Source organism: Triturus cristatus, chromosome 11 (assembly GCF_964204655.1).
Source record: "Triturus cristatus chromosome 11, aTriCri1.1, whole genome shotgun sequence".
In the NCBI taxonomy this organism is placed as follows: Eukaryota; Metazoa; Chordata; class Amphibia; order Caudata; family Salamandridae; genus Triturus; species Triturus cristatus.
In genome coordinates, this window is record NC_140594.1 from 757,394,122 (window position 1) to 757,419,934 (window position 25,813).

The following is a 25,813-nucleotide window of genomic DNA, read 5'->3' on the forward strand; positions in this document are numbered from 1 at the left end:
AATATTAATACAATAAGACTGCCTTCACTAATAATAGCAATCAGCTTGTTTAATTGGAAATGATATTATCAACCACAGTTCAATACCCTTTGCCTATTGCAATTCATATTTACAGACAATTCCCACTACACATTGACCATGGCTCAGAACAATCGTTTGTATAATTTTCAAATAAATAGTGGGTGTTAACTGTGGTACTCCGTGTTTGCACTTTCTTCTCTTGTTCAGGCCGGCAGAAGTAAGGGTGATTATATATATAAATTGCTTAATTCGGTCAAATGAGCATTAAAATGCATAATAATAAATACATTAAAACATAAAAAACTCTTACAAATCACATTAAAACAGCATCTATATATAACAATGATAAAAATTGGTTCATTTAGCTAGGACACTACCCACTTATCGACCAATAGACGTATGATAACTCTTCTGTCTCTCTCAATCCTTCATACTGGGAGTACATCAGTACATATTGTGAGCAATAGTACAAGTTCTTTAAATCAGTATATAGCATATATATCTGTCATAAAAAGGTACTGTAATCCTTTGAAAGAACAGTGCAAAACGTAACAGTATTACATCCTCAGACTTTAAAAAGTACCAAGTAGAAAGTAATAATCATTGTATCCCCACACATTCTAACTAAGAACTATAAAGTGCTATGTGTGTCCGGACAACGGTATACTCATGTAAAATCCCATAGAATAAGGATCACTTTGAGTGTGGCTACGCTTCCAACTCAGTTAATGCAGGAACCCCACTTACACCTCGGACAAGAACTTCTGACTCTTAAACCATAAGCTCAGCAAAAACCTGCTCATAGCAAATACAATGAAAGGTGTAGTGTCAGATCTTAGTATTCTCAGAGCCACCCTACATTGCCTGATACCCACTCCAACAAATCGGATAAATCCATTTCCTGCAGGAAAGAGAGTATTCAGTGCTAAGAACAGGATATGATCCACTGTCTCCTATGTATCATCCCTGGCTGAGCATACAGTTATTGCTAAATTCGACCTCCAAATGCAAAAACAACAGTTGATGGACAGAATGCAGAACAATGTCATACATTCACCCCAGTACAGAGATCTGGGCCTAAATCCATCGTTTTTTTTGCTCACCATGCCATTCCAGTTTGAACCCAGCCATATGCTAATCGGTCTTGACCCTGTGCCTCATAGGAACAGTCCAGCCCGAACTGCCAAGCCAGGTCCTCCCTGGACTGAAAACAAGCATCCTAGGACCGGTTTCGGGGTTTCACCCCTCTTCAGCCAGGATAGCTTGATTCCAGTGGCATGGAGAGCACGGGACCCACGTCTGGACATACCCGTCCCACTCAGGCTGACAAATGCAAAAACAACAGTTGATGAACAGAATGCAGAACAATGTCATACATCAACCCCAGTACAGAGATTTGTGCCTAAATTCATCGTTTTTATGCTTCGACCTCCAAACAGTAAATTGCCTTTTTTTTTTTTTTTGAAGAATTTTAAATAGCGCAAACTTGACCCGAATCGGGTATCAGAGCGATTTACATAGCACCAGTTACGTTACATGAGTACACACATTCATTTTTGTTAGGCACGGGGAGATTAAGTGATTTGCCCAGAATCACAGGATGTTCAGCGTCATTGTCGAGACTCTAACCCAGTTTCACAGATTCGAGGTTGACCGCCGTAGCTGCTAGGCCATCTCCTCTCGGTAAACAGCCAAATCTAAATCTCACAAAAAGATTTTTCCCCATAGCATAGGTGCTGAGATCTGATCATAAAAAGACTAAAATTCTGCCTAGGGCTTGATGCTCAAGAACTCGGAGGTCAAGCTCCCCGCTCATCTATTTCTCACATACTGGTATTCTTCGTATGCCCAGTATTTAGCTTTCAATATTGGAATATCATTCTTACTGATGGATTCTAGGGCTTTCCCACAAGTAAAGGTGATTTTTTCCTAGAGCCACTTCTGACTATCATGTAGAAGTGAAATATTTATCTTTAAATGGCCACTAAATAGAAGAAAAGGCTAAGAGGCTTAAAACACTCTCAAGGCTGGCAGGAGAATTTGAGTGTTGATCAAGGTTACAATCAACAATAGATACACTTATCCCTTAATTCATGAAATTCAGAAGAGTGTTTAATGAGCCACCCTTTTGACCAAACTTGATCTGTGTGTCGATTATGTGTTGAGGAATTGAGAGTGAGAGAGAGTGCTATTTGCATTTCTGTCGTGCATTTTGATCGACATGATAGTGTCTAAATAGCTCAGCTGATGTACAGGTCGTACCTGAACCATCACAGTAATCCAAACATCTCACTAGCACCACAGTCTAAAAGCGCTGGAACATCCTTACAATGAAGAAAAATTTGCAAGAGACATAATTAAGCACTGATTTCTCTAGAAATTGATCCTACAAGGAATCCATGGAGCACCCCTCTTTTACCCTTACAGGAGACTGGGGCTGGTGTTTTTCCATATTCTTGCTATGGTGAACTGGACTAACTGACTGTCTCCTCCACAAAATGAGCGCAGCGCTGCTTTTTATCTGTGATCTCAGACAAAGGACACCAGTCTGTACTGATCGGAATAGGCTCTTCTTGAAAGGAAGAAGCATCAGAGGTGTGACCTCGATGTGCAGAAGCAACATTTTCATGACAAATGGAATGGCTCAGAAACTTGAATTTTTCACCTTCATTTTTGTTTTCCAGGAGGCGATGTTCAATGAGAAGCAGGGCCTATACTAGCTCAAAAAATAAAAAAATGTTGATGGAGCAGAGCACGCTAATTAATCCATAATTTCCTAGTTGAGACCCTGCCTAAAAAGCTTCATCTGAATGATTTAATTTCAAGTAGTCTCAGTGCCAGCTGACGAAAACAAGTCATATCAGAAAGAATATCAGAATTCCCTTGTTGGACATCATATAAAGCTTCTTCAGCTGAAAACTCTGTCTGGTATTTCAAATATCTTCTTCAGAGAGCTAAAAAAAAGTTGACTAATCATCCAGTCATGGGTTTGATTTTGCTTCTTTGGAATAGCCCAAGCTAACGCAGTTACAGAGAGACCAATAATGTATACTACCTTTGAGCAATCAGAGGCACATTGAGCTGGCCGAAAGGCAAAATGAACTAGATGTGAATCCAGAAATTCTTTCTACTTGGTTAGATCTCTACTCGTACAGGCTATAGGAAGGTCTTGCACTGCCAATTTGTGTCTAAGAACTGCATTCTCACTTAACTGTTGGGGTTCTTGAGCTGCTGTTGAAGTGTCACTACCAAGTCGTGATAGTTCCATATCTGAACCAGAATTAAGAAGTAATTGGGGGCACAATCTATTAACTGCTAGATGCAACTGTTGCATATTCTACACTTTGTGATGCTACAAAAAGTTTGGGTGACTCCTTCCTGTAGCTACTGTGTTGCTTAACACTTCTGACTATCTCATGGAAGCAACATGTATCTCTCTGAAGTGCCACTAAATTAAGGAAAAAGCCAAGACACCCAAAGAATCTCGATGCTAGCAGGAGAATTCAAAGTAGAAAATTGTACAGGGAACTGACACTCTCACACCCAGGACTTGAGTAGGTGAGAACAGGATCCAGCTAGATCAGAATATCAGGCATTATAACTGAAGGAAATCACTTAATAGAACCAGAGTCCTAAGAGAATGACTAACAAGAACCAGAAACAAATGTAAACCAGAGGAAGCCCCAGCTGTTACAGATACCAGGGCATTTGCAAAGCATGGTGTTGATGGTTTCAACTACTTATACTGAGCTAAACAGGAAGAGAAGACAGAAAAGAAGCAGGAGCTGTCATAATAGGATGTTAAAGACACACAATTGGTGGACGGAATGCAGAACAAATCAAAACATTCACCCCCAGTCAAGAGATCTGGGTTAAACTCATAATTCTTTTGCTAACCATGCCACCCGAGTTTAGACTTGGCCATATGCAAATCAGTCTTGACCCTGTGCCTCATGGGAAAAGTCCAGCCCGAACTGTCAAGCCAGGTCCTAGCAGGACCAGAAACAAGCATCCTAGGACCGATTTCGGGGTTTCACCCCTCATCAGCAAGGATAGCTTGAATCCAGTGGCACGGTGAACCCGGGATCCACGTCTGGGCATACCCGGCGCACTTAAGGCAAGGAAGCAAAAGACACACAATTGATGGACAGAATGCAGAACAAATCAAAACATTCACCCCCAGTCGAGAGATCTGTGTTAAATCCATCATTCTTTTGCTCACCATCCCACCCCAGTTTAGACCTGGCCATATGCAAATCAGTCTTGACCCTGTGTCTTATGGGAACAGTCCAGCCAGAACTGCCAAGCCAGGTCCTCCCTGGACCAGAAACATGCATCGTAGGACCAGTTTCAGGGTTTCACCCATCATCAGCCAGGATAGCTTGAATCCAGTGGCACAGTGAGCCCGGGACCCACGTCTGGGCATACCCGGGGCAGAATGTTACTCTGCTATGAGCAATTGGAAACTCAGAGATAAGGTATTAGCAGATGAGTCCATGCTGGATTAAGAAAGACATATTATGTCACCTCTTGTAACATGGCATTTCAAATAGAAAATTAAGTCATGTTTTGTGCAAGCATGGGTCCATGTACCTAAAGAAGTTCCCAATGTAATGGTGTGATATCTGTCCCAAACAGCCTTTTAACAGAATGCAGTAAGCAAGAGGAACCAATATCATTCTTAACCGTAACCGTGTGCCATCTTGCAAGAAGAAAGATATGCCCCCAGCTGTCCTTTGTCTGGTCAGGCCTTGGACCCACCAGCAAGTCTAAGCCCTGCGAATGCACATGTCCACCCAATTCACCCAGAAGACTCAGATGCGACAATGACCGTGTGTCCCACCTGCAGCTCAGCTGTCTGTGTGGCGCAACTCTAGGATGAAATATTGTTACACAAATTGTAAGGCTTTCTTAATGGATCCCTGTCAAATTAATTATCTTAAATATGCCATTCAAACAAGAGCTGGGCACCAGATGCTTAAAATAAACCTAATATTTCTAATATTTGCATTGTAATTGTCATATAATTGCTGTCTGGTACATTTTTATTGATAATCTCACCTTGTCAAGGGAAAGAAAATACATGTTTAGACTAATGTGGCGACTGGTCAGGGATAGACAGGACTCGAATGGTAGGTACGGTAGGTTTTATTGAAAGATAGCTTTTCTTTCTACTAGTCTTTCTTTCCTCGGGGTCCGTGATGAAGGGTTTCGTGTTTTCTTCTCCCCCTCTCTCCCGTCTGCTTCCGGCTTTCGTGGGCGTCAGTTTGGATCGTCACTGGTTCTCCCTCCACTCGGACAGGATGGGTCCCAGAAATAAAAGAAAGAAAAAGGATCGTTCAGGAGAATAGTCTCTCTCGAGGAGGTACACCCTAAAACCAGGGCCGGGGGTGAGGGACTACCATAATAGTGTGTCAACGTGCCACTCAATATGTGCTACACCTCCGTGGGCGGGTTCGTAGTGTAGGTAGTGCGGGTTTATGGTCAGGTGGGGGTGATTGAGGGGAACACGGGTCACACAGGGGGATTGGTTGGTTTCTCCCCTCTGCCCATCCACCCCGCCATACGCCCTCGTACCTGTTCGAGCCACACCCCTCCCCTGGGAGTGTGGCGGGGCGCTTCGCGGTGTCCTGAGCCTCCTGGCGTTTTCCGTCCGTCTTCGCTCCTCTCCCTTTCGTCATCCTCCGGACCGGATCTCTCCTCCTTTCCTCGGGGCGCCTCCTCCAAGTCGCTTCGCTCTTCCCGTCCACCGCTTTCCTCCTCGCCTTCGTTCTCCTCACTCCTTTCCTCGCCTCGTCGCAAATCGTCTCCTAAACTCCTCCGGGGATCGCCGTCCGTCCTGTGCTGACTCTCCTTCCTTTTTGACGTCTCTCGCGTCATGACGTCACTCAGGGGCGTGTACCAGCTGTCATCGGGATTCCACTTAAAGGGCCCGGCGTCGTCTGTCTCTAGAGGGCTTCCCCTGTCCGGTGACGGAAGCCATTCTCGCTGCTGGGGGGGGGGATAAGAGGGTGTAAGTTCGTATTGTGCACCCACCAGTCCACTACCCCCCCGTGATCCTCGGTCCCTGCTCCGTCACACACCTCCCCCCCCGATCGGGGAGAGGAGGGTATTGTGATAGAAAGTCAGCATTGTTATTGTCCCTCCCCTTACGGTGTTTTACCACAAAAGAAAAAGGTTGTAATGACAGAAACCAACGAAGAATCCTCTGGTTCTGGCTTTTGTTTCTGTACATCCATTTTAAGGGGGCGTGGTCTGTGTACAGGTCAAAAGGTTTACCTTCCAGGTAGTAACTCAGTTTTTCAATAGCCCATTTAATGGCCAGGCATTCGCGTTCAACCATGGGATACTTGATTTCCCGGGGAAACAACTTTCGACTTACGTATAGCAAGGGGTGTTCCATCCCATCCACCCCAATCTGTGAGAGGACCGCCCCGATCCCTGTATTGGAGGCATCGGTGGCTACAATAAAGGGTTTGTTGAAGTCAGGGGAAATTAGGACAGGGGTTGTGGTTATGGCCGGTTTTAAGTCCTGGAAGGCCCGTAAAGCACTCTCACTCGGGTGTGTTAGCCTACTGATGGGGCTGTTTTTCTGGAGCAGATCGGTCAGTGGGGAGGCTAATTCGGCAAACTGTGGTATGAACCGCCGATAGTAACCTATAAGACCAAGGAACCCTCTAAGCTGTTTTTTTGTGGCCGGAAAGGGAGTTTTGGTAATCGCTTTCACTTTTTCGGCTTGGGGAGCTATAACGCCATCACCAAGGACATACCCCAGGTATTTGACCTTATGAAAGGCGGCTTTTGATTTCTTGGCGTTGATGTGTAGGCCCGCTTGTCTAAGGGCACTCAATATGGTCGTTAGATGGTGTTGATGTTGTTCCCAGGTGGTGCTATACACCACAATATCGTCCAGGTAGGCTGAACTAAAGGATGTATATGGTTGGAGTACCGCATTCATTAACCGTTGAAAGGTGGCCGGGGCCCCGTGGAGGCCGAACGGTAACACTGTAAATTCGAACAAACCTTGATCTGTGGCGAATGCGGTTTTCTTTCGATCCGCTTCCTTCAGGGGCACTTGCCAGTAGCCTTTGGTGAGATCGAAGGTCGTGATGTAGCTGGCATCCCCTATCCTCTCTATGAGTTCGTCCACCCTTGGGATTGGGTATGCATCGAACGTGGATATCTCATTTAACGCTCGGAAATCCATACAGAACCGAGTGGATCCGTCCGGCTTCGGGATCATCACAATGGGTGACGTCCACTCGCTGGTGGATGGTCTAATAACTCCGAGTTGTAACATGTCGTTGATTTCTTTCCTTATGGCTTCTCTCCTGGCCGCCGGGATTCTGTAGGGTTTTTGCCTGATTATCTTTCCGGGGAGGGTATGGATTTGATGTTCTATCAGCTGGGTCCTCCCTGGTTTATTGGAGAACAACTCCTCAAAAGGTTTCAATGTTTCTGCCAGGTCCTGTTGCTGGGATCTGGAAAGGTCAGGATTTACTACTAGTTCATGAACCGTCGATTCCTTAAGGGAGGGGGTCGGCACTAAAAAATGGGCAGGTCTGGGTGGGGGTCCAATCCATTTTTTAAGCAGGTTTATATGATAGTTCTGTATTTTGGAGTTCGTCATCCGTATCCCATATGTAGTGTTGCCTATCACCTTCTCCACTTGAAAGGGGCCCTGCCATTCTTTTGTGAATTTGCTACTGGTGGAGGGAAACAAGATCAACACCCAGTCTCCCTTCTGTAGTCTTCTTAACTTGGTTCCTTGATCATAGTACCTTTTTTGTTTTTCTTGGCTCCTTTCCAACGTGGCGTGTGCCATCTGTCTTAATTTTCCTATCTTGGACTTCAGTTGAGTCGTATAATCGAGTAGAGTACAATGGTCCTGTCTCTCCTCAGTTTCCCATGCGTCCTTTGTCATTTCCAATAATGATCGTGGCTGCCGTCCGTATAGGAGTTCAAACGCCGAATAACCTAGGCTGCTCTGTACCTGGGATCGTAGGACGTATAATGCCAAAGGAAGTAGTTTGTCCCATTCTCGGCCTTCCACTGCCAACATTTTTTTCAGGGTACTCTTCAGGGTGCGGTTGTATCGCTCGACTAGTCCGTCGGTTTGTGGGTGGTACACCGAGGTCCTCAACTGGTGGATGTCCAAGGTTTGGCATACCTCCTTCATTAGACGGGAAGTGAACGGACTGCCCTGGTCTGTGATAACTTCCTTGGGAAACCCCACTCGTGAAAAAAGCTCTATGAGCTTGTCAGCCACATTTTTGGTGTTAGGCTTCGGAAGGGGGTAGGCCTCCACAAAACGGGTGGCATAATCCACTATCACAAGAGCGTGTAGATGTCCTTTCCGAGTCCGGGGAAGTGGTCCAATTAAATCCATTCCCACCCTTTCAAAGGGGACTCCTATGATTGGTAGCGGGCGGAGAGGAGCCGGGGGAGGCCGATAGGAGCTCTTCTTCTGGCAGGTTTCGCAGGACTGACAGTGCCGTTCAATATCCCTATAGATTCCTGGCCAGTAAAAGTGTCGTAAGATACTTGAGGTAGTCTTCTCTTTGCCCGCGTGCCCTGCCGTTAAATGGGTATGTGAAAAAAACAGGACCTGTTCTCTAAACGGCTGAGGTACCAACAATTGTAGGGGCTCGTTCTTCTTGCCCTCCCTATATAACAGGTCGTTCTTGATAAGAAACCTGGGGAATACTTCTTCAGTTCTGGTTGTATTCTGATGGGCTTGTTCCCATGCATTAAAAAGGGTTCGGTCGTTGGCCTGGGAAAACCTAAAACTGCGGTCGATAATCCAGGGGTCTGTAGCTAACAGGTTCGGAGCGGGTCTTTTCCTTTCTTCCTTCGGTTCCCTCAATTCCTCCCTGAACAGTGACATGAACCCAGGATTGTCCACCCCAAGAATGACGTCCTCGGGTAATGTGTCTACCACCCCTACTCTCACTACCTGAGTGGGATGGTTGTGTGGGGTAATCGGGACTCGGGCCAAGGGGTAGGGCTTGACATCCCCATGTATGCAACTGATTAGGACAGTGTTGTTTTGCAGACATTGGTCGGGAAGTACTAGGGCCCTCTTTACCACTGACTGTCTGCAGCCGGAGTCTAACAAGGCTTTTACCATCTGTTGATTTATAGTTACCCTTACGTAATATGAAGGTCCAAACTCTGCAGAATACAACACGGCCTTTGGCAGATATCCGACCTCCATGGGCTCTTCATGCCTCTTTATAGGACAAAGGCGGGCGATATGCCCCCATTCTCCGCAATCATAACACTGGGGCCCCCGTATGGATCCCAAGTCCACTTTTCCCGTTCTGGGGCGGACTATCTCAGGGAAACTTTTGACTTTCTTCTCTGTCCTTGTCGGCGGTCCTGGTTTGTGGGTTTTCTCATACTCCAGGGCGGGGTGTCGGTGTTGGGCCCTACTGAACTGGGTAGCCATTTCGATGGTTTGGGCTACCGTTAAGTTGGGATGCTGTCTCAGCCACCGCTGAGTCCCATATGGTAAGGCCTCTAGAAATTGTTCCAAACAAATTCGGGACATTATCTCTTCTTTAGAACTGGAGTCCGGTCGCAACCATTTTTCCGAGGCCATCTTGAGGCGAAAGTATAAAGTCTTTGGGTTCTCCCCAACCATACCTCTCTCCTTGCGGAACCGCACTCTATACGCCTCTGCGTCTAATCCGAGGTGTTCCAGGATAACCTCTTTTATCACGGAATAGGGAGTGGTCCCTGTGGGGTTTGCGGCTTGATAGGCTGCCTGGGCTTCTGCGGACAGAAGGGGGGACAAGAAGAAGGGCCACTTGTCCTCTGCCCATCCACAGGCTCGGGCCGCCCTTTCAAAGTTAGTTAAAAATGCGTCCGGGTCTTCTCCCGGGACATACTTTTGCAGGGCGATTCCTGAGGGATGAGGACTGTGCTGTCTCGTGAGTGGTGTCCCGGTGGTGACGGGGCCTTTTTGTAGGGCTTCCAATTGCGCCGCCATGGTGTTGTGAAAGGCCTCCCGGTCAGCCTGGGCGGAGGTCATCTGACGTTCCACTGCCCATCCGAGTTTTTCCTGACATTGCACCAAATGCTGTATGAGGGCCTCCATCTAGTAGCAGGTGGAGTAAGATGGAATGGATCCCACTTCTGACACCAGTTGTGGCGACTGGTCAGGGATAGACAGGACTCGAATGGTAGGTACGGTAGGTTTTATTGAAAGATAGCTTTTCTTTCTACTAGTCTTTCTTTCCTCGGGGTCCGTGATGAAGGGTTTCGTGTTTTCTTCTCCCCCTCTCTCCCGTCTGCTTCCGGCTTTCGTGGGCGTCAGTTTGGATCGTCACTGGTTCTCCCTCCACTCGGACAGGATGGGTCCCAGAAATAAAAGAAAGAAAAAGGATAGTTCAGGAGAATAGTCTCTCTCTAGGAGGTACACCCTAAAACCAGGGCCGGGGGTGAGGGACTACCATAATAGTGTGTCAACGTGCCACTCAATACGTGCTACACCTCCGTGGGCGGGTTCGTAGTGTAGGTAGTGCGGGTTTATGGTCAGGTGGGGGTGATTGAGGGGAACACGGGTCACACAGGGGGATTGGTTGGTTTCTCCCCTTTGCCCATCCACCCCGCCATACGCCCTCGTACCTGTTCGAGCCACACCCCTCCCCTGGGAGTGTGGCGGGGCGCTTCGCGGTGTCCTGAGCCTCATGGCGTTTTCCGTCCGTCTTCGCTCCTCTCCCTTTCGTCGTCCTCCGGACTGGATCTCTCCTCCTTTCCTCGGGGCGCCTCCTCCAAGTCGCTTCGCTCTTCCCGTCCACCGCTTTCCTCCTCGCCTTCGTTCTCCTCACTCCTTTCCTCGCCTCGTCGCAAATCGTCTCCTAAACTCCTCCGGAGATCGCCGTCCGTCCTGTGCTGACTCTCCTTCCTTTTTGACGTCTCTCGCGTCATGACGTCACTCAGGGGCGTGTACCAGCTGTCATCGGGATTCCACTTAAAGGGCCCGGCGTCGTCCGTCTCTAGAGGGCTTCCCCTGTCCGGTGCCGGAAGCCATTCTCGCTGCTGGGGGGGGATAAGAGGGTGTAAGTTCATATTGTGCACCCACCAGTCCACTACCCCCCCCGTGATCCTCGGTCCCTGCTCCGTCACAACTAAGCTATAGGTAACTGATTTGTCTTTCGTGAAACACTAATCTTAACTGCTTCTATGCTGCCGGTTGTTCTTTTTAAATATTATTCTATATATTTTTAGGAAATGGTATCAATATTGTATTGTGATTTTTACGGATGAATCTAAATATAATAATGTTATACGTTGTTCATGGCTTCCTGTCCTGTTGTAGCTGCTGATTTGCACATTTAAAATGCCAGATTTTCCCCAGCCAAGCCAACTAAGCGATAAATATGATTTCTTTGCTTTTGTATTCGTTATACTAGAGAATTCACCATGTGATGGCAAAACCTGCCAGAATGGCGGTGAGTGTCTGGTGGAGAATAAAATGGCCGTCTGCATGTGCCAATCAGGATACACTGGGGAGACCTGCGAAACAGGTGAGTGAATGAGGAGGAGGTGGAGTGAGGAAATGACCCCAGGTCCAGGATAACAAAATTTAATTTTCGGTTATTTTATGTATTTGTATACCACTATATCAAAGGTGTATTACAAATAAGCGATTTACAAAAATGCAAAATTGGAGGAACAAACCCCTTGACAGAAACGAAGACAGCAGGAAAATGGGTATAAAAAGGGACCCTTCCCTAGGTCACGAAAGCAAGTGACTCTAGGAGCATTATGAATGATTGAAGGAAAAGTACTGAGGTTTGTAGGGGCATTACATTAAAAAGAACAAATGTGCATTTGGGGGATAGTGATAGGCCATATTGATTTTTCAGTAGGTCCTGAGAGTTTGGGATGGAACGCGAAGTAAAGTTGTGTTAAGAGAGGAAAAATAGCATGGGATCAACAAGTGAACACATTTTAGGGCAAACGAGAATAAGGGATTTTAAGCAAGCAGTACAATGATAGTTTGTGGTAGGTTATTAAAATAGAAAGAAACACGCAGTGCAGGTAAGGATGAAAAGAAATAGAGGATTTGAAAATATCTGGAATAGACCGAAGGAGGGCTCGTAGGTTAACAGGGACACCATAGACACTAGGGGGCATATTATCAAGCCAGCCGATAACATTATCGCCGCTTTAGCGGCCGAAAACTGCCGCTAAAGCGGCGATAATTTTATCGCCTGACTTGATAATATGCCCCCAAATGAGCAATAGTTTCAGTCAAAGAGAAAGTAGGGGTTTCATAAATTAAAACGTTAAGAGTACAAATTATACGTAAGCTGTAGGGTTTGGTATGCCCTTGTAGCAGAGTCCTGGGGAATATGGTTTAGAAAAGTTAGAAAGTCGCCAGGATAAATGCCAAAGGAGATATGGACGAGGGGTACAGTAAATTAGTGTGGTCGCGTGGATATACAGAACAGTGAGTCAGGAGTAGTTATATAGGGGCTTTAATGGTCAAACAAAAAGAAATGCGTAGGAAATTAGGCAAAAGTCCACCAAAGAAAATAAAACAGATAAACTGGAGGACTCCTTGTCCTCCGTCTTAGTCTCTAGACTTCTGGCTTAGTCTCTCCCTCACGTTCTCTTGCTAGGAGACGTCCTTGGGTTCTCTTCTTCCAGCCCCGCTGGATGTAGGAAGAGGGGTCAGTGGACAGGGCCCTCGGAGGAATAGACAGACAGAGATCAGGTATACAGGGGTTGAGGCAGTCAGTTTACTGTCATCTGGGGTCGGGTTGTGTAGGGTTTAAAGGGGGCCGGGTTGTGCAAGGTTTTCAGGGGATAAGTGGAGGGAACGCGGACCTTGGTGCACGTGCAAAGACAGGTGCCCTCCACCGCCCCAACCTCCACCAACCTGTGGAAAAATTGGTAAAGAAAGGTGCTTGCCTGTGGCCATTGCCCTCCTGGGTCATGGCAGGGGGAGCCTCAACGCCCTCCTATTCTTCAGGCCAGCTTGACTCTGGGACCTTGCCTCTAGGTGGTTCTTCGGTCTGGGCGTCTTCTTCCCAGTTTCCCTATCCCGGCGCTTCTCTCTCGCTCTGCAGCTCCAGCTCCTCTGGGTTCTCCCTCTCTCCCTCGACCGACTCCGTGGCGTCCTCTTCTCCTCCTCGCCATTCCTCTTCCTGAGCCAGCATTCCCCTGCACACCGGGGCTGGACCGCCAACCTCCTTTTCCTGGTTCCCAATCGCGGGCACCATGTTGGAATTCCTGGTCGCGAGAGGCGCTGGGTTACAATTAAATAAAAAATAAGAAATATACATCCCTGAGGGCAGGCGGTATAAAAGAGCTGCGTTTGGTTTTAGAGATGAGCTGAAGAAAGAGGCAGTTAATCTGGAATTGTGCAGCATAGAGCCTGCTTGAAATAAGTGTGAAGCCAGTGAATAAAAGATAAGAAATAGATGAAAATGTGTGAGCCCGTATAGAATTGAGGGCCGTATGTAAAAAAAAATTAAATAGTGATTACGTAATTGTGATTGTCTGCAAATCGCAATGAGGACATTGCTATTCCTAACGTATGAAACACATTGCGTTTCAATTAGTGATTCCCAATGGGTTCTCAAATAGACCTACCTCATGAATATTAATGAGGTAGGTTGCAGTTTGTCACCCACTAGGAATTACAGCCATCACATGAAAGATGGCCTACTGGGGTCAGCAGACCACCGTGTCTGAGATAGCTTTTTAATAAAGCATTTTTTTTAAATTCAGCCCGCTTATGCGTTGACAAAAAAAATGAAACTTTCAAGTTTCATTTTTTAAGAGTAGGCAGTAGTCCCTTTAACCTCTACCTGCTCATAAAAATTATTTGTTACAGCATTCACGAAGGGGAAGGAGTTCCCATGGGACCCCTTCCCATTTGCGAATGACTACCACCACCCAAAAAATGAATGTTTTTCAACCATAATTCTATGTCAGGAGGTAGAGGTGAGAATTATTCTTAAACTTCCTTTACTTTAATGAATAGCAGCAATATAAAACACATCAAACAGCTACTATTCCCATGAACCCTTGGGAATGTCGGGAAAAAACAGTCCATTATCCAATAGGCAACACTGTCCAACAACAGCCAATCAGGAACCATCGGCCTCCAAACATAGTCCTTCTCCTGTCTCTCCCCTTCCTCTTTCTTCGTTGCTCGTAAATTAAGTTGTCGCCCGTTAGTTTCCTTATATAACATTCTGGTATTTGCTTTGTATTTTACTGTGTTTACTGTGATCCATTCAAACTTGTTGCTTTTAACCCCTTCACTGCCAGGCCTTTTCCCCTCCTGTGCCACGCCCTTTTTTGGCTATTTGGGGTAGTGCGCGCTGAGGCCCCTGTAACTTTTTGACCACATAAGGTATCCACGCCAAATTTGCGTCCTTTTCTTCCAACATCATGGGGATTCTAAAGGTACTCAGGGTTTGTGGATTCTCCTAGAGGGGTCACAGAAATGAGCCAAATTACAGAAAAATGTTGTTCTTTTTCGGAAAAATGGGAAAAACGGGCTGCAAATGAAAGCATCTGGGTTTTTCCCTGCAAATGTTATCAAAAAAGGGTTTGTGGGGTTGAAATCACCATTTTCCCAGCTTTTCGGGGATACCAGACTTTTGTCAGAAACCCAAAATGTTTTACACAGTTTTGGCATTTTTCTGGGACGTAGCCTAATTTTGTTATTTTTTGTGCTTTTGACCTCCTTCCAGTTAATGGCAGAAATGGGTACAAAAGCAATAATGGATCCTAGAAAGCTATTCATTTTCGAGAAGACGACAAAATTCTGAATTCAGCAAGGGGTCATTTGTGTAGATCCATCAAGGTTTTTTTATAGAAACTAACAGTTAAATATAGGATAAATTGAAAATTTGTTGAAAAAAACAGCCTTTTGTGTCAACGTTTTCACCTGTAACTTCTTCTAATTATGACAGCTCTTTGAAAGCAATATACCATTACATCCGCTGGACATTACTGGTTGTGGGGATACATAGGACATGTAGGTTCACCAAGAACCCGACGAACCCAGAGCCGAAAACTGAGCAGCAACTTGCAATGGTTTTTTATTATGTACCGGGTATATAGTAATTATTCTGTAAAAATGTGTACATGGAAAAATCGGTATGAAAGACACCTATGTATTTCTGAAATTGGATCAAAATATAGAGTTTAGAAACAGTAGATATTTGCACATTTCTGAAATTGGGAATACTCATACTGGCATGAGAATTATCAGTCATTTTTTAGAATGACTTCTTTTTTACACAATATCTTTCATTTGGAAGGCAGAAATGCATCGAAAGTCAATAGATAATAACAGTTCTGATATAATGTGTAAAACACTACGAAGGTGAGTGTAGACTTCTTTATTCCTCGCTCCTCTGTCCATCAATACACTCTTAGTCACCAACATTCTAATGTCCCCTCCAGGGACTAGGAACAAACCAAATACTGTGGGGAGGTTCGGAATGTACCAACTAACGGTACAAGTGATAATATGGCGTTACTTGGCATATCTTATACATATATCGTATACAGGTACATGTGATGACATAGCGTTACCTGGCATGTCTTGTATATACATCGTAACAAGTTCCTTCACAAATCTGAATTACCCCAAGTCTCCCGATAAAAATGGTACCTCACTTGTGTGGGTAGGCATAGTGCCCACGACAGGAAACGGCGCAAAACGCAACGTGGTCACAACTCAATATCGCAGTGAAAATTTACCCTTTTTTCGCAAAGTGCCTAGCTCTAGTTTTTGAACCCTAGCTCTGCGGGCACCTTGGGAAACCTAGCAAACCTATACATTTTTGAAAACTAGACACCCAGGGGAATCCAGGATGGGATGACTTGACTGCCTCCCACCAGGGTCTGTTACCCAGAATCCCTTGCAAACCTAAAAAATTGACAAAAAAACCACATTTCCCCCACATTTCTGTGGTGGAAAGTTCCGGAATCTCCGTGGAGCCACAAATTTCCACCCACCCCGCGTTCCCCAAAGTCTTACGAGAAAAACTGTACCTCACTTGTGTGGGTCGGCCTAGTGCCCGCGACAGGAAACGGCGCAAAACGCAATGTGGTCACACCTCAATTTCGCAGTGAAAAATGACCCTTTTTTGGCAAAATGTCTAGCTGTAGTTTTTGAACCCTAGCTCTGCGGGCACCTTGGGAAACCTAGCAAACCTATACATTTTTGAAAACTAGACACCCAGGGGAATCCAGGATGGGGTGACTTGACTGCCTCCCACCAGGGTCTGTTACCCAGAATCCCTTGCAAACCTAAAAAATTGACAAAAAAAACACATTTTCCCCACATTTCTGTGGTGAAAAGTTCCGGAATCTGCGTGGATCCACAAATTTCCACCCACCCCGCGTTCCCCAAAGTCTTACGAGAAAAACGGTACCTCACTTGTGTGGGTCGGCCTAGTGCCCGCGACAGGAAACGGCGCAAAACGCAACATGGTCACACCTCAATTTTGCAGTGAAAAATGACCCTTTTTTGGCAAAATGTCTAGCTATAGTTTTTGAACCCTAGCTCTGCGGGCACCTTGGGAAACCTAGCAAACCTATACATTTTTAAAAACTAGACACCCAGGGGAATCCAGGATGGGGTGACTTGACTGCCTCCCACCAGGGTCTGTTACCCAGAATCCCTTGCAAACCTAAAAAATTGACAAAAAAAACACATTTTCCCCACATTTCTGTGGTGGAAAGTTCCGGAATCTGCGTGGATCCACAAATTTCCAGCCACCCCGCGTTCCCCAAAGTCTTACGAGAAAAACGGTACCTCACTTGTGTGGGTCGGCCTAGTGCCTGCGACAGGAAACGGCGCAAAACGCAACATGGTCACACCTCAATTTCGCAGTGAAAAATGACCCTTTTTCGGCAAAGTGCCTAGCTCTAGTTTTTTAACCCTAGCTCTGCGGACCCATTGGGAAACCTAGCAAAGCCATACATTTCTGAAAACTAGACACCCGTGTGCTTCCAGGGAGGCAATGGCTTGCGTGGATCCCCCAACGTTTCCTTACCCAGAATCCCCTGCAAACCTCAATTTTAGCTGAAAAAATCACATTTTTCACACATTTTTGTGTGGGAAAGTTGTGGCATCACCGGGCTCACTCAAATTTCCCACCACCCAGCGTTTCCCCATTCTCCTGGTAAAAATGGTGCCTCACTTGTGTGGGAGGCCCAAGTACCCGCGACAGGCAAGGGCCCAAAACGCAGTGAGGCGACATCAAAATTGCCTATCTCAAAACCACCTGGTTTTGCAAGGGGGGTCACTTGGGTTTTTAGCCCGGTGCTCGGCGGCCATCTAGGGAAACCTACCAAACCCATACATTTCTGAAAACTAGACACCCGGGGGCTTCCAGGGAGGTATGGCTTACGTGGATCCCCCAACGTTTCCTTACCCAGAATCCCCTGCAAACCTCAATTTTAGCTGAAAAAATCACATTTTTGTGTGGGAAAGTTGTGGCATCACCGGGCTCACTCAAATTTCCCACCACCCAGCATTTCCCCGGGTCTCCCGGTAAAAATGGTGCCTCACTTGTGTGGGAGGCCCAAGTACCCGCGACAGGCAAGGGCCCAAAACGCAGTGAGGCGACATCAAAATTGCCTATCTCAAAACCACCTGGTTTTGCAAGGGGGGTCACATGGGTTTTTGGCCCGGTACTCGGCGGCCATCTAGGGAAACCTACCAAACCCATACATTTCTGAAACCTAGACACCCGGGGGCTTCCAGGGAGGTATGGCTTGCGTGGATTCCCCAACGTTTCCTTACCCAGAATCCCCTGCAAACCTCAATTTTAGCTGAAAAAATCACATTTTTCACACATTTTTGTGTGGGAAAGTTGTGGCATCACCGGGCTCACTCAAATTTCCAACCACCCAGCGTCCCCCCGGGTCTCCCGGTAAAAATGGTGCCTCACTTGTGTGGGAGGCCCAAGTACCCGCGACAGGCAAGGGCCCAAAACGTATTGAGGCAACATGAAAATTGCCTACCTCAAAACGACCTGGTTTTGCAAGGGGGGTCACCTGGGTTTTTGGCCCGGTGCTCGGCGGACACCTCGGGGAACCTACCAAACCCACACATTTCTGAAAACTAGACACCCGGGGGATTCCAGGGAGGTATGGCTTGCGTGGATCCCCCAACGTTTCCTTACCCAGAATGCCCTGCAAACCTCAAATTTAGCTGAAAAAATCACCTTTTTCACACATTTGTGTGTGGGAAAGTTGAGGCATCACTGGGCTGACACAAATTTCCTACCACCCAGCGTTCCCCCGGGTCTCCCGATAAAAACGGTGCCTCACTCGTGTGGGAGGCCCAGGTACCCGCGACAGGCAAGGGCCCAAAACGTATTGAGGCGACATGAACATTGCCTACCTCAAAACGACCTGGTTTTGCAAGGGGGGTCACCTGGGTTTTTGGTCCGGTGCTCGGCGGCCACCTCGGGGAACCTACCAAACCCACACATTTCTGAAAACTAGACACCCGGGGGATTCCAGGGAGGTATGGCTTGCGTGGATCCCCCAATGTTTCCTTACCCAGAATGCCCTGCAAACCTCATATTTAGCTGAAAACAATCACCTTTTTCACACATTTTTGTGTGGGAAAGTTGAGGCATCACCGGGCTGACACAAATTTCCTACCACCCAGCGTTACCCCGGATCTCCCGATGAAAACGGTGCCTCACTCGTGTGGGAGGCCCAAGTACCCGCGACAGGCAAGGGCCCAAAACGTAGTGAGGCGCACTACGTTTAGGACCCTTGCCTGTTGAGGCGCACTACGGTTGCCTTCCCTGGTGTCTAGTGGGCTTTTTGCCCCCCGGGGGGGCAGATTGGGGGCCAATGCCGCATCTGCCACCCAGGGGGGGGCAGAAAGGCTGTAATAGTGGTCGGTGGGTGGGGGCATTGGTGTGCCCGTTTCGGGCAGCCCTCACCCTAAAAAAACAGAAAAGAAATCCCTGGTGTCTAGTGGGCTTTCTGCCTCCCCGAAGGGGCAGATTAGGGGCCAATGCCCCATCTGCCCCCCGGGGGGGCAGAAAGACTGTGATTATTGTGGGGGGGGTGGGGGCATGGGCCTGCCCGTTTTGGGCAGCCCCCACCCCTATTATTGTTTTTTATAAATTTCCCTGGTGTCTAGTGGGCTTTTTGCCCCCCCCCCCGGGGGGGCAGATTGGGGGCTACTGCCCCCATCTGCCCCCCAGGGGGGGCAAAAAGACTAAATAATGCCCAAAATAAACTGGGGGGAGCAAAGGCCCTTGCCCAAGGGGCCGCTCCCCCCTCCCTGGTGTCTAGTGGGTGGATCCCTGCTTGGGGATCGCCCCCCTGTGGCGATCCCCAAGCAGGGATCCACTGGGGAGGAAATTGGAAAGGGGAGATTCTCCCCTTTCCAGTGATACCTCTCCCATCTTTCTACGTGCTCAGGGGGCTGAGATAGCCCCCTGAGCACGTAGAAAGTGAAACTGAAATGAGCCTCTTGGCTCATTTCAGTTTCACTTTCACTGTAATGACGATCGGCGCGTCATTGAGAATGCACAAAGTGTGCAAACCAGGGTGTTACCCTGGCAGCCCCTCCACAAACCAGTGGACCCTTATTACTCATCTGGTCCAGATACTGTCCCGGACAAACGCGGTAAGCAGGAAGGGGTTGTTCTTGACGCCTTGGAGCATCTCAAAAGCGATTTCCTCAACAAACCCCCTCAACCTCAGCCTTTCCTAGTCATTTCTTAGCCTCCATCAGACCCTTTGCCTTTTGTGTCTCCTGACCCAGATGATGATCTCCACAGGACTCAGACGATGACGCTAGCCCCTCCAGGCCATGGTTACCTTCTGCCGGCCCCAACGTTCTAGATACCATAGACTCAGATGGGGTGTCAGATATGCTAAACCCTGATGAGATCATACACCCCAGGTCAGCAGAGTGGGCCCCGTCTGCCAATGTGGCGCGCTATGTGGTGGCACGCATCCGCAGGCTGCTGGAAAAGGAGGCTCTTAGCTGCCTTCAGGCGGATTGTCCCTGCTCTTCCTTGGAGGGGAAAGTGGCCCTCACTCCAGAGTTGGACCCGCGATGGCCACCTTTCTCATCAAGTTTATGAAGGACCCTAAGAAAGGGATACACAGGTCATGGAGGGCGTGCTAGGACAAGCTCCTGGATTCTCTCGGCCCATTGACTGAAATATTGGACATGGCCGCGGACGCCAAGCCTTCTGGCCCGGTCTTCCCCATCAGGTGCTTTCTGGTTGGGCGCAGTGCTTCATCATATTTTTGGGCAGTGCAAATTGCACGTTATCCTCAGAGCGACACCACTCTTTTCTAATAAAGGTGGACCTGAAGCAGTGGAACCTAGCAGTTTCTGAAGCAGGTGAGGTGGCACAGGGGTTCCTCTTTGGGGAGCCCTTCACTAAAGAGTTGGGCAGTTTGTTAACACATTCACCTTGCTTGACAAAGCCCACTCTTCCATCAACAGGGTTTTTCACCCTCAGGTTTTCCACAGGGCAGGGGCTGCTCATACAGCCGTGCATCTTCCGAATACTCAAGGCTCCAGGTGAGGCTCCTATCATAACCCATCCAGATTTGCAAATTTCTACCCTACGAGAGGTCAGCATTTTAAAGGAAAAGGAAGAGGATCCAATGCAACTTCGACTGCCAGGTAGTGTAACCCCTTCTTCCCATCAAAAGGTAGGGGGGGGCGTGGCCAGGCAAGAAGGCCGGACGGACGTAACTCGCCTCGGCTCGTCGTCCCCGTGGCTGTCTTTGGTGCTTCCGTTAGCAAAATCGCACCAAGACTAGCCGATTTGGGGGAAGTGAGGTGCGGAATGTGTGGAGTCTCGGAGGCTTGAGGTTGCGGGTTGCTCTCCGTCCCCCAGAGGCTGCGAAGATCGCGAGGAGGAGGAGCGGCCCACACCTAAGATGGCAGCCATCTCCTGAAACTCCGCACGGCCCCGGAGCAACTTCAAGCGGGGCCGTGCGCTTGGAAACTGCGTATGGGGCTGAATGTGGCTACGGCCCCCGAGGCAGCGGGTTCATTCTGCATGAGGCGGGAGAGCGGAGGGTGCCCTGAAAATCAGGTCTCGCGATGTGCCCTGCTATCACTCACGCTAGGAGGAATTTGCATGTGGGACAGCACTTATGCCACCAAAAAAGGGGCCGGCTAAGGTATCCAATTACTTCCCTACAGCAGAGAAAAGGCAAGCGCAGGATCAGGGGGCAAACGTAGACACCATGGCTCTCACGAAAGAGGATCTATTGGCATCCCTCAAGGAGTTTAAATCAGAGCTCCGTGCAGAATTAAAAATGGACATTAAGACTTCCTTGGACCAGTTGAAAGATGACCTGACTGAGCGGATGACGGCGCTCCAACAAGATGCGGACTCGGTGGGCACACGTGTCCTAGAGGTGGAATCGCAGGCCCAGGAGCTAGAGAAAAAAACGGCGGCCAAGCAAGATAGCGTACAGGTCCTACAAGTACAGCATAATGCAGCTCTTTTAAAGACAGAAGACCTGAAAAACAGATCACAACGGGATAACATGTGTATTAGGGACTTTGAGGAAGGTTCTGAAGACCCAGACCTGGAGGCGTTCGTTTAGGGGCTTTTTGCAGAAGTTCTGGGGTCCAACCAAACGAAGATCAAGATTGAGAGAGTTCACCGCGTGGGGGCCCGACGAGGAGGAGAGTAGCGACGCATCCGCTACGTCCTAGTTAAAATGCACTCCTTTAAAGCCAGAGAGACCATTCTTCAAGCTAGCAGACAGAAAAATGAGGTATCTGTGATCACCTCAGTAATGAGACGCCCAGGCAAACTGGTTTCGTTAGGGTATTTAATGGTCAGTTGTAATATACAGAAAATGCTTTGGGCAATTGACAGATCAGGGTTGTATCAAAAGCCCACATATGGTCCTTTCTTTATCCGGGGGGGGGAAGAAAAAGAAAACAAAGTCTGTGTGCTTCTAGAGTCCTTTCTCAGGTAGTGGGGCTGATGTCTGGGTTTGTTTCTCCTCTATTTCTGGCCGTCCGCGAGGTCAAGGAGGGAGAATCGGAGTTGTGACCTTCAAAATAAAAAGAATATAAACAAATTCAGTTAAGCTGCCCTGCTTATCACTGGGTACCGCCACCATCACCCGGGAATGTGAGCTCAGGGTCTACAGGGTGAACACGTGCAAAGGAGGGAATGTGCTGTCCCCCTCTTTAGAAAGACGGTGTAGAAATACTCAGTGTCCCAGCCTCCATCACCCTGTGCTGAGATATTTACCAAAAGGAACTTGCCTAGGGGTCTTGCCGCCCTCCTCCTCCTCCTCGGGTCGGTCAGACCTGCAGGTAGTGCCTCTAGGCGGTAGGGTCGAATCTTCCTCTCCTACATTGCCCTCACACTGCAAACCGAGCCGGGCCTCCCGAACCTGCAGGGCCCTCTCTCCCGCTTCTTTATTCTGCGTCGCGATCTTCTTCTCTGTATTCTCCTTGTCGGTATCCTTCTCCCCTCCTCTGGTCTCGGCGTTCTCCTCTCTCTCGTAGCACACCGGCAGGGCTTCACTTCCGCCCTTTTGGTGTCCCGGCGTTCCAAACACCAGACCGATAACCTCTCCCTCTGGGAGTTGGGTCGCGGGCGCCATCTTGGAAATCCCGCTCGAGCGCGACGCGGGATTACACTGCCTCTCCTCCAGGTATGGACGTTCGGGCCATACGGACTGTGGGAATCGGGATAAGAAGTCTACGTTCTCTTGAGCTCGTCCTGGGGTATGGAGGGCCTGAAAAGAAAAAGGCTGTAATGACAAAAACCATCGGAGGACTTTGTGGTTGGTGTCTTTGTGAGTAGCAAGCCATGTAAGTGGGGTGTGATCAGTCACCAGAAAGAAAGTCCGCCCCAACAGATAGTACTGCAGTGCCTCCATAGCCCACTTAATAGCCAGACACTCTTTTTCCATGGTGGCATAGTGCATTTCTCGAGGGAATAGCTTTTGACTCAGATAGAGAATGGGCCGGAGGTCTCCCTGTTGGTCGGGTTGGGACAATACGGCCCCAAGGCCTCGGTCCGACGCGTCTGTTTGTAGTACAAAAGGTTTACTAAAGTCAGGACACTATAATACAGGGGCCTTACATAGGAGGGATTTCAGTGTCTGGAAGCTGTTTTCTTGGTCGTCAGACCAATTTAGTTTATTGTTTGGCTGTCGAAGAGATAGTAAGTCTGTGAGGGGACAGGCTATGGTGGAGAATAAACCGTCTGTAGTACCCTACCAGACCAAGGAAAGCTCGTACATCCTTTTTCGTAGCTGGTTGGGGTATCTTTTGTATGGCTTCCAGTTTGTTATGCTGTGGTTGTAGTGTTCCAGCCTTTATAGAGTACCCCAGATATTCAATGCGTTCTGTGCCCAAAGTGGTCTTTTTTTGGGTTAGAGTCAATCCTGCCCGAGAAAGGGAAGCGAAAACCTTTTGTAGATGTTGTAGATGGGTTTCCCAATTAGGACTGTACACTACTGTGTCATCTAGGTAAGCTACCGCATACTGTTGGTGATCTCTTAGTATAATATCCATTAGTCTCTGAAACGTGGAGGGTCACCATGAAGCCCGAAAGGCATGACCTTAAAATGGTATAGTCCTGAGGAAGTGGAGAAAGCTGTTTTCTCTTTGGCTTCTGGGCTTAAGGGTATCTGCCAGTACCGTTTTGTTAAGTCGATGGTAGACATCACTCTTGCTTGGCCTAATCTTTCTACAAGTTCATCCACCCGGGGCATAGGATAACTGTCGAATTTAGAGTTGGCGTTCAACTGTCGAAAGTCAATACAGAACCTAAGACTACCATCTGGCTTGGGAACCAAGACCACTGGTGAGCACCAGTCGCTATGGGAAGGTTCTATTATGTCTGCCTGTAACATGGCCTCCACCTCACGTTCTACTGCCTGACGTCTTGCTGCGGGTATTCTATAGGGTCGTAATTTTATTATTTTTCCTGCTTCTGTTTTGATGTCATGGGTTACTAGAGACGTACGCCCTGGATGACTAGAGCTCAAACCTGGGAGGGTATCTAATAAATCGTATAGCTGGTGTTTTTGTTCGGTACTAAGGTCTTTCCCTGTGTTAGGCCGTTCTAAGGGATTTTCATAGGAAGGTTGGAGCGGTATATCCATGTGTTTAGTAAGGGTGATATGATTGATAGGAGCTTCTGCATGGCTTTGTGGCGGGACCGGCTCTTCCCATTTTTTTAATAGGTTTATGTGATACACCTGTCCCTGGGATCCGGTTCGGGGTACTGCTATTCTGTAGGTGACAGGGGTTACCCTCTCTAGGACGGGGTAAGGGCCCTGCCAAGTGGCTAGGAGTTTTTTGTCAGAAGTCGGTAGGAGTATCAAGACCTTATCTCCTTTTATGAGTTCCCTTAGGTGTGTGCCTTGATCATAATAAAACTTCTGCTTCTGTTGTGCGCTGTCTAAGTTCTGGTGTACTTTTTCCCACAGCGTGGCTAAGGTTGCTTTTAAAGTGGTTGTGTATCCCAATAATGGCTTTCCCTCATCTTCTTCTTCTGTCCACTGTTCGGCCAAAATGTCCAGGAGGGTGCGAGATTTTCGACCAAACAATAATTCAAATGGGCTAAATCCCGTAGATTTCTGTTCATGCGTTTGCATAGTGAACAATACAAGGGGAAGCTTGCGGTCCCAATTTTTCCCCGACTCTGTAATGTATTTTGTTAGTATGGTTTTTATGGTTTTGTTATAACGCTCCACCAGTCCGTCCGTCTGGGGGTGATAAACGGATGTTCGTATCTGGTATACCCCAAGGAGAGCGCAAATCTCCCTCTTTAGTCGTGACATGAAGGGGGTCCCCTGGTCTGTTAAGACTTCTGTGGGAAACCCTACCCTTGAAAAGAATGAAACCATAGCCTGTGCTATGGAGAGAGTGGACATACTGGTTAATGGAATCGCTTCCGGGTATCGCGTAGCGTAGTCCACCAAGACAAGTATGTATTGGTGGCTGAGGGTATGAGTGGTCCTACCAAGTCCATACCGACTCGTTGAAACGGTACGTCGATTATGGGTAGAGGCCGTAAATGGGCTCTTTTTACTGTAGAAGGGTTGACTAGTTGGCACTTGGGACAGGAAGCACAGTATTTGGCGACTTCCTTATATATACCGGGCCAATAAAACCTTTCTAACATATAACTTAGAGTGTATTCCTGACCGTAGCGTCCACCCCCAGCCTTATGTGCTATGTGTAATGCTTGTTCTCTAAAGGCCAATGGTACGAGTAGTTGCTCTTTATGACGGTCAGGATCTCCAGTGATCCTATAAAGCAGCCCCTTCTTAATGCAAAAATAAGGGCCTACCTTTTCGGGGTCTTCTTCTGGTGCCTGATTCCACGCGTTTTCCAGGGTGCTGTCGTCTCGTTGGGCTGCTCTAAAACTGCGGGCAGGCCAGCCTGTGTTCTCTGGGGAAGAAAGGAGACAAGTGATAGGAGAAGCGGAAGCTAAACGGTATTCTGCACGCACCCTCCTTTCCTCTGATTTGGTGTTTGGTGTTTTTATGTCAGGACGTGAGACAACGGAGGTAGAGAAGGGTGCTTCCTGGAGCCACTCCAACTCATGGTTTCTTTTTGTGACACTTGCTAGGTAGTCATCAAAATGGGGAAGATCGGTTCCCAGGAGAACTTTCTCCGGTACCTGTGGGTCCCCTTCTAACTCTAATAGGACATCAGCTACATGATATAAACAAACCTCCCTGTGTACACAGGACACCTTAATCTGCACCTCTTCTGTAATCTGATTAAGGGGGACTAACTCCCGGGAAACGA

At 47.8% G+C, this 25,813-nt stretch overlaps 2 protein-coding genes across 6 annotated transcripts in view; one reads left to right on the plus strand and one right to left on the minus strand.

Annotated features, from left to right (window-relative positions):
- SNED1 (sushi, nidogen and EGF like domains 1) overlaps positions 1-25,813 on the plus strand; it is a 3,096,442-nt gene that overhangs the window by 768,119 nt on the left and 2,302,510 nt on the right. For all 5 annotated transcript variants that reach the window (XM_085634426.1, XM_085634427.1, XM_085634428.1 and 2 more), the window contains one exon: positions 11,442-11,555. In XM_085634426.1, the coding sequence (XP_085490552.1) occupies positions 11,442-11,555 (114 nt within the window). The remainder of the gene's footprint in view (positions 1-11,441; positions 11,556-25,813) is intronic.
- Positions 5,380-10,123, minus strand: LOC146785411 (uncharacterized). Its single transcript, XM_085635140.1, has 2 exons — positions 9,176-10,123; positions 5,380-6,012 (listed from the first exon to the last, which is right to left on the minus strand). The coding sequence occupies exons 1-2, from the start codon at positions 10,121-10,123 to the stop codon at positions 5,536-5,538; spliced, it is 1,425 nt and encodes a 474-aa protein (XP_085491266.1). The 3' UTR covers positions 5,380-5,535.